Source organism: Cynocephalus volans, chromosome 3 (assembly GCF_027409185.1).
Source record: "Cynocephalus volans isolate mCynVol1 chromosome 3, mCynVol1.pri, whole genome shotgun sequence".
Classification (NCBI taxonomy): domain Eukaryota; kingdom Metazoa; phylum Chordata; class Mammalia; order Dermoptera; family Cynocephalidae; genus Cynocephalus; species Cynocephalus volans.
The window spans coordinates 110,032,736-110,044,104 of NC_084462.1; the positions used below are offsets into that span (position 1 = coordinate 110,032,736).

The following is an 11,369-nucleotide window of genomic DNA, read 5'->3' on the forward strand; positions in this document are numbered from 1 at the left end:
CTATGTTGGTCCATTGTTTGCCCAGCTATTGTGAATTTATTGTGTTCTGTCACATCTAACTCACTAGTGGTGCTGTTTGAGGGATATAGGATCCTGAACAAGATCATCGGGGTCACAATTAACTGTCTTGCACTTGTACTATAGCACTTCATTGGTCTGTGGACTGAGGTTCGTGCCTTCTATATGCAAAATAAACAAAGCTAAGCCTGCTCCGGTTACCTTCTTCCTCCTACCCCTCTGGGCAGGGACTCCACTGAGCATAGATTGGAAACCTCAGGATCTGAGGATGTCCACTTCTCTTCCAGTTTCACACACTGCCCTCCTGGAATCAAACAAAATCATGAATGTGACACTGTAAGGCACTGTATAGATAGAATACAGAGAATTTAATTATTTTCAAAACAAGTTTTCTTGTGGATTCTAAATACAGATCCATCTGTGCCAAACTGATCTTCCTGGCAGAAGGAGAGAAATCAGAAGAATTTCGAGGGAATTTCTCATCACGTTAAGTTTTTCAAGGATGAGAACAGAGCCTATTCTATGCCTGGCACAAAAAGAAAGATTAGCAAGTATTTGTCTATTGATGATGGCAAGGTGGTACTTCCAGCTCAGCAGCCTGGAGCACTCTGGCTCACAAGGCTGCCGTAACCCCAGGTGGCCAGCAGGGAGAGTCTGGTCCTGAGGCCAGGCTAGGCTGAAAGGGGCTGTGGCTGCTGAAAGACTTCACAGAAGGGGGTGCCTGAGCCCTGGGGATCCAGGGCTGGAGAGGGCCTCAACCAGCCATGCCCAGGAGGGAGGTGGGATCTAGCTCCTCAAATCAGCATCAGGTCTGGCTAGAACAAGCAATAGAGGAGAATCCATATAGAGTTGGGAAGTCTACTAGGGAGAGGAGAGAGAGGCTGGCTCAAAACAGCGTGGGTGGGCTGGAAGGGAATGGAACTGGTGGCCAGGGGCACTTGGATGGAAAGCAGGGAAAAGCCAGCCAGGGAGGTAGGTTGACTGAGCTCCCTGGCTGGTCAATTGGGCCCAGGGCTAGGCAGGAAAATGGGACCTGGGTGAGGCTGAGGAGCATCTAAGCCTGCTAAAACTGCAGACAGTCCTGGGCTTGGGAGACACCTGCTCCCACCAGAGAGAGAGGCCCTGGAAACAGGACGTTGAGTGCCATGGCATGGCCCCTGGCCTCCTGGATCCCTGGAGTCATCCCCTTTCCACTGACCTGCTCCACTCTCTGCCCAATTGTTGGGGGTTGGTGAAGGTGTTTGGCTTAGAGAAGATAAAAATTCCTAGGACCCTGAGAGGTTCTTTTTTTAAAAAAATTTAAATCGATTCATTGTAATTGTACATATTTATGGGGTACAATTTGATGTTTCAATACATGTATATGTGGTATAATGATCAAATCAGGGTATTTAGTGTATCCATCACCTCATGCATTTATCATTACTTAATGGTGAGAATATTCAGAAGCCTCTCTTCTCGCTATTTTGTGATATACAATACCTTACTACTAATCATGGTCACCCCACTGTGCAATAGAACACCAGAACCTATTCCTTCTAGTTAACTGTAACTTTGTACTCGGTGACCGTCCTCTCCGCATGCTTTCTCCTCCCCTCCCTGGTCTCTGGTGATCACTCTTCTATTCTCTGCTTCTGTGATATCAACTCTCTCTCAGAGAGGTCCATGTTTTGGGGAAAGGACTGCCCTTTTATAATGGAGTTCAGACCCCACCCGGGGAGAGGGCCAAGTATCAAAGACGTGTGATTGAGACATGATGAGAAACTATTCAGCTTGGCTTTAGGGAGGAGGGAGGGCTGGGGGGAAAAGGAGGAAGCAGAAACCGGAATTGACAGCAGAGGGCTGCTCGGAGAAGTGCTGCTGCATATGGAAAGTGGTTCAATGAATAAATAGGAATTCAGTCATGATCACTCTAGAGACCCGTTTATTACGATCCTGCAATCCCCATGGCCCACCCACACCAGATTCTTGCCTCTGCCCCAGAAAAGATGGTGAGGCACAGAGGAGGGTCAGTCTTCTGCCTGCTGTTAGAGGCAGTTCATTGTTCTCTTTATCCAGGGCAGGAAATGTGAGACCTTGATGAAGACTCCTGGAGGTGTCCCATTGTTTCTCCCATAGGAGACAATGCCCTGGGCCACGTTGTTACACACCAAGGGGCCCCCGGAGTCCCCCTGTGGGCAGAGAGAGGAAGGACTGAGCTGGCTCCTCCTGGCCCTACCTGCTCCCAGGGGGTGGTTGGTCTCTATTAAGGGCTGCGTGTGAGGTCAGGCAGGCTTTGTTGCCTCCCTCAACCCTGGGCTCCAGCCGCCTGGCCTTGGCTGTTTTTCCCAGCTCAGCCGACCAAGCTTTTCTCTGCAGTCCTCAGGGATGCTCTGGTGATGCTGCTGCTGCTGAATGACGGAGCCTTCCTCACTCCCACCCCTGACCCACCCAGGGCATGGGCAAAAGACTGGGTTCCTGGGGACCCAGGCTGCCCAAGTTCTGGGTGAAGATCTGGCCACTCCCATGCCCCAGACCTCCCCCAGTTCCTGTCTCCCTGGTGCCTGTCTGGGTAGATGCTGAAAACTCGACCTTGAAACTGGTCTTTGTCTCCTTTGTGTCCCCCACACAAATCTCAGTGGCTTTTCTGTAGTAGCTGGGGAAGAGAATTTCACACTTCTCATCAGCCTGCACCGTCAGCTCCACCTCCTGCAGCGTGTCTGAGAACTTGCCCATCCGGGCCGTCCGCCCCCAGCCGGCCACGCTGCACACCTCCCCTGGCTTCACCCGGGCCTTCCCCCCGGGCAGCCTGAGGGGCCGCACAGCCGCAGTCCGCTTGGCCTTTTTCTCCAGCTGATGGGGAAGAGGCAAGAAAGTCCAGCTCAGCCAACGGCCTCCTGGGCTGACACCGTGATGGGGCCGCACCGGCTTCCCTCTCCTCTGAGGCTCTGGAACTGGCCCAGCAGGAGGATGGAAAGGAGGGAAGGGACAGTGTCACAGTGGGAGGGGCAGCTGGACCAAGGAGAACAGCAGTGGGAGGTTGGCCTCACCCGTAGTAACATGATGTCGCTGGAGAAGTTCTGGGGGTTATAGGCTGGGTGGGGGATGGCTCTTCTGACAGCGATGACCTGCTGGGTTTCCTCCTGCTCCTTGATGTTGTGGGCCCCCAGGGTGACATTTATTGAGCTGCAGAAGAGAGCAGAGAGGGAGGTGGAGTCACAGGGGATACAGCCCAGGAGTTGTGAAGAGCAGGTGACAGCTGCGGTGCAGCAGAGCTCATGGGAAATCGAGGGACAGGAGGGCCCCAGGGCTGAGTGACTGTGCTTTTTAAGGACACTAAGTGCAGGACTTCTCTAGCCTTCAGGCAACATCATGAAATTACTTGAGTTTGGGTTCTTTCCACCTCCACCAATGCTTTGTTTGGCCAGTGTGGTCCCTCTCTTCCCAACTGTGCCACTTGCTCTGACCCTTTGACCCCAAAGCTTACCTGTCTTATTTCTCAGCCTTTCATTTTCCCAGTCCTGCGCTCAGGTGGCTGCTCTGATGAGCTCTCATGGACTTGGGTTACCAGGAGCCAGGACGCTCCCCTGGGAGAGGGCAGGGGTCACTGTAGGGGTCTCAGGAGGTGTGGGCTGCTGCTGCTCCTTACCTTCCCTGGCAGTGAGCAGCCGTCAGCACGAAGTCCTCCCGCACCAGTACACCGCCGCACCTTCTCTTATTCCCATTATGCAGAAGCTGAAGGAACACCATGTAGGGGCGGGAATGGGGTTTGGCTTCATGGCCCCCAATGATCTCCTCTGAAAGGAAAAGTCAGAAGATGGGGTGACTGGGGATGGCCGTGCTCAGGAGGGAAGGTTTAGGAAGGTGGTGATGGAGGGTGGGGTCGACTGTGCCCTGCAGACGATGGGGAGAGTGCTCCTAGGCTCTGCAGGCAGCACTACTTGAAGGCAGAATAACGTTTTCTGAATCTCAAGCCTCAGGATCCCCTCTGAGAAAGAAGAGACAGCGCTTATCCTCCACACCTTACTTCAGACACATATGTGGAGCGGGTAAGAACTATCTCCACGATGGTAGAACCCGAGAGAATTCTGCACAGGACTGCCCTGGTTTCTTCTTTCTAAGTGAGCCCCCAAACCCCCAAACCTCTGCTGACATCTGACTTGTGCCATTTTCTAATAATCTGCCCATGAGCTTACAGAGTTGGATTTTCTAAAATCCTCAAGTCCCTAGGATCTCAGCAAATGTTTTTTGGTTGCATAAATGAATGGCCTTTGGCTGGAGTTTGGTGGGGATAGTGCTGGTGGGATTCAGGGCCACAGGGATGTTGGGGGAGAGTACTGCCAAAGGGAGAAGTGGAGAAGCCACTAAAAATGGACTGTAAAGGTCTGGGGTGCCACTGAGGCAACAGGAAGCTATAGATGCAGGCATCCTGCTGCGTCTGAGATCAACTGCACCCTGGGCTTCTCCTCTACACAGGAGTGAGGGTGTGGGGGGCATTGGATAATGTAACTGATTCTTAAGCTGGGTCCGGTGACAATCCCCACTGCTGCTGCCTGTGTGTCTGAGCTGCCCTTTCCTGAATGGGAGTGAGAAATTTTAATTACTCATCTTTTGTAGCTTCACTTCTCTACCAAATGCTTTTCTACATACTTTCCAGGAACAAAGGAGAGGTTCAGGGAGGCACTAACATCTGCTAAACCTTCCAGGGAACACTCTTCCTTCTGCTTGTTGAGTGTTTATCCAGCATCAGACTTGCAAGTCTGGGTTTGGGATGGGAGCTGGGGTTCAGAAAGTTCCTGGGCTCAGATTGAGGAAAATTCCTGACCAATGCTGGGCAAAAGGATCAGGAACACAGAAGATTTTGTGAGAAGGGCTTAGGCCTCTGGAATAGGGATGGTCACTCACCTGTCCTAGCCCCAGAAGACAGAAGAGAGGCCAACAGGAGCAGAAGCGGCTGCATCTTCCCAGGAAGGCTCCAGCTTAGAGCTGCTGCTGGTTCCTCCTTCTAGACACAAAGCTCCAGAGGGGGATGGAGGAAGGGCAGACTCAGAGACCTCACAGACCTCCTAAACCTGTGCTCCTCTTCTTTTGATGGGTGTCATCATACAAGGTGGTTTGAGAAGTTCTCCGGTTTGGTTTAGGTGAAAATGGCACTGTTGCCACGTTTGCACCCCTGCTGCTGAGTCACAAGGCAAAAGCAAGAATAAAGAACAAGAAGGTGGAGACTGTTGAGGCTGTGGCTGCAACTAGCAGAGGGTCTGGAACCCCAGAAGCTCCTCGGCGACTGAACTGAGCCAAAAATGTCTCCTTTTCTCAGGTCTTGGCTCTTTTTTCATTCTGATAAAAACATGCGTAATTATTTAGCAAGCTAGATGCAGGGATATGAGAGACATGATGCCTGCCTTTGAAAAGCTGAGAGTTGGCTGGAGTAGACTGAAAATCTGTGGTTAGAGAACAAGCTAAGGGTGGAGAAATGTGCTTGGTGGTGTGAGATAGATGCTGGGCTTGTCTTAGGAGTATATAGAATTGGGTACACCCAAATACCCCAAATGGTAACCCATTTCCTATCTTCCCACCATTGCAGCCTCATATTTTTGGGATATTTAGAATCCCCTCTTTAAATGTAAATATTCTTTGACAAAGAGAGCTTCTCTTATCCCACAGTTTCAAACAAAAGTCCTGGACTTGATATTCATTGGACCGAAATGAGCCATCATTGGGCCCATTGAAATTGAGTGGACTGATTGGTTTATGTTCTTTATCATTTAGCACTCCTGTGCTGAGGTGGGGACTGTTCCACCCCAACCAAAATGCCTGTGAATGAGGGAGGGGGTTCTCCTCAAGAAATGCTGGTTACTGTTGCCAGGTGATGGGGAAATGGATGCTGGTCATCCTAATAATAATCCAGTGTCCAGAGAGCCATGTCTCTGGTGTCCCTGGGCCTCATAATTGTAGGCGGTCCATAAACAATTGCAAACATGACCCCAACACTCTAGCTGGGGCATTGGTGGTATAGTGGTGTATTAGTCCATTTCTGTCACATTCTGGTACCAATTTTCTATATTAGTCCATTTCTGTTGCTTATAACAAAATATCTGAAAGTGGGTGATCTATAAAGAAAATGAAACTTATTGCTTGCAGTTTCGGAGGCTAGGAAGTCCAAAGTCCAGGGAATACATCTGGTGAAGTTTTTCTTTACCAGGTGAAAGGATATCACATTGCAAAATGGTGGAGCAGAGAGAGCAAGAGAGACAGAGACAGACTTTGTCTTCCTTTAAAGTCCTCAGAACCACATCCCTGACCACTATTTTTAATCCATTCACTATGGCATGATCCTACAACCTAATCATCTCTTCAAAGCCCCACCTTTCATTTTACCATCATAGGATTTCTCACCCTCTTAACAGTCACAGTGGGGGCCAAGTTTCTAATACATAAAACTTGGGGGACACAACTCAAGCTTCAATGAGTTTTGGGGGGATGTAATTCAATCCACTGCAAGTGGTTAGCATAGCTGCCTTCCAACACTCTCAGTAGTATGAAGATAGAGGAAAGGGTCATCGAGAGGGAGGCATTTTGAGTTCTAAACAGTTCCATCCCAACTCTGTTAAAGGAACAGCACCTTATGAATACCAACAAAAACAGTGAAAGGAAACACACTTACGCACTAATGATGAGAATCTCTTGGTGATGGAATTCTCAGTAATTTTAATTTTCTTCCTTATATGTTCCATATTTAACTGTCTTTTTTATAATGAATGTGTGTTTCTTTTATACCTAGAATTATTTCCCCATAGTCTAAGAACACTTATTAACAGCAAATATTCAGCAAACCAATCTTTATTTTAGGCTTAGTCTTTTCTACGATGGATGCTTTAAAAATAAGTTTACTTGTTTTTTCTTTTTTAAAGATGACCAGTAAGGGGATCTTAACCCTTGGCTTGGTGTTGTCAGCACCACGCTCAGCCAATGAGCGAACCAGCCATCCCTATATAGGATCCGAACCCGTGGCCTTGGTGTTATCAGCACCACACTCTCCCAAGTGTGCCACAGGCCCCTAATAAGTTTACTTTTTAAAATACATCCTTATGTAAAAGATTTGGAGAATGTCAAAAAATAGAAGAAAAAAATCACTATAAGGTTATAAGATACCTTTGAAACAAAAAATTTTTATTACAATGAGTTTCTTTTGGATAAATACACACATTCACACACACATATGTGTGTATGTGTCTCTATATAAAATATGTATTTGAATAGTTGTGGTAAATTGGATATGTTCTTTGACATGATATTTTATCACTTAATGTAAAACATAATAAGCATTTCATAATGGTATTAAGAATATATTATTAAACATCATTTGTTTAAAACTAAACAAACAAAAATTAAAGTTACTAATGGCAACTACCATTAAAATTTTGGTGTATTTTTCAAAAAAATTTCCCCTTGCAAATATATATTTTACAATTAAAATGGGATTCTGGTATATATAAAGTAGTCTAACTTTTTTTTAGTTAACATTACATGAAAAGCATTAATCTCCATCAAGGAATTTTCCACTCATAGCATTATTTTTATTTTTAAATAAACTTCATTTTTTAGAACAGTTTTACATTTACAGAAAAATTGTGAAAACCATACAGAGTTCCCATATCCCCCACACCCAATTTCCCCTATTATTAACATTTTACATTTAGTATGGCACATTTGTTACAATTAATGAACTGATGTTGATAGATTATTATTAACTGAAGTCCATGATTTATTCAGATTTCTTTAGTTTTTACCTAATTTCTGTCTTCTGATCTAGGGTCTCAACCAGGGCACCACATTACGTTCAGTCATATGTTTCCTTAGGTTCCTTTTGGCTGTGACAGTTTCTCATACTTTCCTTGTTTTTGATGACTGTGACAGTTTTGAGGGATTTTGGTCAGGTATTTTGTAGAATATCCCTTTACTGGGATGTGTCTCATGTTTTTCTCACGATTAGATTGAAGTTAGGGTTTTTATCAGAGGAAGACCACAGAGGTAAAGTGCATTTTCATTACACTGTGTCAAGGTTACATACCATAAACATGACTCATCACTGTTAACGTTGACCTTGGTCAGTTGGCTAAGGTTGTGTTTGGCAGATTTTCCATTGTAAAGTTATCCTTATTTCCCTCTTTCTGTACTCTGCTCTTTGGAAGGAAGTCACTGTGCTTAACCCACACTTAAGGAGTGAGCAATAAAATAGCACAATCTTTAATAACTGCATTTTATTCTGACAATGGATATGGTGTATGAATATGGTATAATTTACTTAACCAATCTCCTTTTACTGAACATCTCAATTGTTTCTTTTTTTTTAGTTGGTATAAACAATGCATTGACAAGCAACCTTTTATACACATTTAAAAATATTTATCCAATTTTTAAAATAAGTACTTGAATAGGATTGTTGGATCAAAGTATGTGCATTTCTTGGACGTTTTGTACTTATTGCTAAATAGCTTTCCAAAGAGGTTGTAGTACTGTACACTATAAATATCAATTTATAGCTATGCCTGTTTAACCATACCTATAGCAACTTGGAGTATTAGTTATTTTTAATCTTTGCTAATCTGATCAGCAAATACAGTTGACCCTTCAACTACATGGGTTTGAACTGCATGGCCTTCCATATATGTGGGTTCTGCATCTGCTTATTTAACCAACTTTGGATAGAAAATAAGAGCACAGCATTCACGGGATGTGGAACTGCATATATGGGGACCCAACATTCCAGATTCATGGGTTCCACATGGCCAACTGCGGGCCTTGAACATCCACAGGGGTTGGGGTGGGTTCTGAAACCAATCATCCTGTGCATGCCAAGGGACGACTATTTCTAGTTTTAATTTTCATTTTAAGACTCCAGAGATTTAACTTTTGAAATCAATCATTTCCATTTCTTTTTTTGTCACCTGTGAATTGCTGTGTTCAGAGAATTTGAACTTCTTCCTTTCCATGGCTGCACAATATTCCATTGAATGGAATGTACCATAATTAACTATTTCTGCATTGATAGCATTTTGGTGGTTTGTAATTTTTTCTATTCAATCTATTATAAGTAATATTGTAATGAGCATTTTCATACACAAAGGCCTTTTTCCCCTTTTAGGATAAATTCTTTGAAGAAAGATTACTATGTTATCTTAAAAAGATTGAAATAGAATTATATGAATGCCTGTACTTACTTTTTTTTTTAAGAAAATGAGATTTTATTAATATTATTTTTTACATTCTAGGGTGTTGTTGCAGAGCAGTTGGGAGGGGGAGAAGGGGAAGGGGAAGGAAATGGGATGGAAGGAGGCAGGAGGTGGAGGGGTGGGATTGAGGCCTGTGGCACCTCCGCTCATTCACATAGGAGAGACTGGGGAGCTTCCACTGGTGGCTTGGTCATTGCTGGGCTGGGTGCAGATGTCAGGGGTGTGTGGAAAAACCCTTACCCCTCACTATCCCAGCTCAGGAACTGGGGCCCTTCTTGCTGCAGCTTGGTGGTTGTCACTGGTCTTGTTGCATGTGGGGGGGGGGTGGCATGTCCAAGGCCCGAGGCCTCCCACTGCCTCTGCTTAAGTGAGCCTGGGGTGCTTCCTGCAGTTGCTCAGTGGTCATTGCTGGGCTGGCTGCAGGTGTCAGGGGGGCATGGCTGATACTCTCATCCCCCACCCTCAGGGATTGGTTGTGGGTGTCAGGGGCCATTGCTGAGGCCCCTGACCCTCCCCTCTTTCTGGCTTGGTATCCCAGGGGACTTCCAGTCTTACTAGGTGTTATAGGTGTTCTTTGGTAAAATGAGACCTATACTAGTTAATATGAAACTTTGTCTCTGGTTGCAGGTACTTTGTTTTTACTTTCAGTTCTGTGTTGGATTATTTGCTGTTCCCACCATTTAAACTCTGAGCTGGAACTAATTTGTTGTCCTTTGCTTACTTCTAAAATGCGGGAACTTCTTGTGGGGACCAGCACTTGAGATGTGTGGTTGAGCTAGATTGCAGCTTTGCTGCTGATTCCCGAGGGAAGGCTTTTTGTGCAGCTCAGTTTTTAATGGTTAACTTTGTAGATACTTCTGGCTCTCGAGAGATCCAAAACTCTGGTCTGGGCCTGAGACTTTTAGTCAAACTGTACCCCATGCAATTCTATATTCCTGACCAGTCTCCTCTGAGTGGTCCTTCGCTGATAGGGGTGCAGATCAGCTGTCCTTGCTATGCCCCAGTGTTCTCCCAGTGGGCCCATCTCCCCCACCACCCATGCTGCAAACACTTCCCATGGGACGGGCCATGCACTGGTCCCTTGTGATGACTCACTGGCCTCTGAGTGGCTTGTTTTCTTCAGTTGTTGTGGCTCCTTGTTCTTGCATGGGTCCATGGGAACACTGTTAGTGATCTTGCTGTCCTGGGGGTTGCCAAGGCCCTCTTCTCCCCTGCTGCCGACAAGCAGCTTCATCCAGAGGGCACAGCTTTGGCTTTTGCCAGCTCCTGTTCTGTGAGCTCAGCAGCTCCAGCCCGGACATGGTGGGGCTCCAAATGGTCTGAGTGGTTTTTTGTTTCTCTCATCGTGGCTTCTCCACCTTCATAAACTCCATAGGTCTCTCCTCCTCTTCCCCTGAGCTCTAGCAGCCCCAGATTGGCTGTTGTTGCTTTCTTCCAGTTGTAAATTGGTTGATTTGTGGGAGAGAGTGACTCTGGGGACCATCTGTTTCACCATCTTGACCAGAAGTCCTCCTATGAGTGTTGACATGACATAGAGTTGTGCCCACAGCTGCAGCACTGCCTCTCTTGGGCACTTGGTCTTTCTGAAGGCAAAAGCTCTTGTTCTTCCTAAGGAAGCAACACCAAAATCTGTGCGGCAAAGCTGTGCTGTTCTTTGTAGAAGGAATTTCCAACCAGAAGTGCAGAATGTAGGTGCCAAGAAGGGAATTCATCTCCTTGACATGAAAGGCTGGAGGGGTGCAGATCGGCCCCCCAAAATGAGCAACCACCTGTACTTTCTATAGGGAGCTTGCTGAGTGGGAACAGAAGACTTTAATTCAATCATTCCTTTTCTTGTACAGGGCTTTAAGGAGACGTGAATCATGAAGGGCTTGCCATGCTTTGCATTACTGTGATCCTTAATTACTGCATTATTTTCTGCCTAACACTGTTTCTTCAGTGTCTCTCATCCTTAAGATCGCACCTTAACTGGTGGTAACATGAATCCTATTAGTTTATTAAAAGACAACAAGAGCTTAAACTCTCTTCCTTTGAGTCCTGTGGGGTTGGAGTGGGACTGTTGGTTTAGATTCTTTCCCAGGTTGCTTTCAGATCCAGAGCTCATCTTTCTGCTGCTCTGCTATGTGTCACAGACTGTGT

At 46.1% G+C, this 11,369-nt stretch overlaps 1 protein-coding gene across 3 annotated transcripts; it reads right to left on the bottom strand.

Moving 5' to 3' along the window:
* Positions 1 to 2,045: 2,045 nt before the first annotated feature.
* Positions 2,046 to 4,966, bottom strand: GZMH (granzyme H). Of its 3 annotated transcripts, none has more exons than XM_063090013.1 (5): positions 4,903 to 4,966; positions 3,647 to 3,794; positions 3,048 to 3,183; positions 2,590 to 2,850; positions 2,046 to 2,189 (listed from the first exon to the last, which is right to left on the bottom strand). In XM_063090013.1, exons 1-5 carry the CDS (start codon positions 4,955 to 4,957, stop codon positions 2,046 to 2,048), a joined length of 744 nt encoding a protein of 247 aa, XP_062946083.1. In that variant the 5' UTR covers positions 4,958 to 4,966. The 3 variants fall into 3 exon arrangements, with proteins under 3 accessions (XP_062946083.1, XP_062946081.1, XP_062946082.1); XM_063090011.1 differs by having other exon boundaries at positions 2,785 to 2,850; positions 4,903 to 4,957; XM_063090012.1 differs by lacking the exon at positions 2,590 to 2,850 and having other exon boundaries at positions 4,903 to 4,957.
* Positions 4,967 to 11,369: the final 6,403 nt, after the last annotated feature.

Bases quoted from the DNA above. Each gene is read 5' to 3' on its own strand.
- GZMH (XM_063090013.1), bottom strand. From the start codon at position 4,957: ATGCAGCCGCTTCTGCTCCTGTTGGCCTCTCTTCTGTCTTCTGGGGCT. The intron at 3,795-4,902 runs GTGAGTGACCAT...TTTTCCTTTCAG, and splicing joins GTCTTCTGGGGCTAGGACAG to AGGAGATCATTGGGGGCCAT. The intron at 2,190-2,589 runs GTCGAGTTTTCA...CTCTGCCCACAG, and splicing joins AGACAAAGACCAGTTTCAAG to GGGGACTCCGGGGGCCCCTT.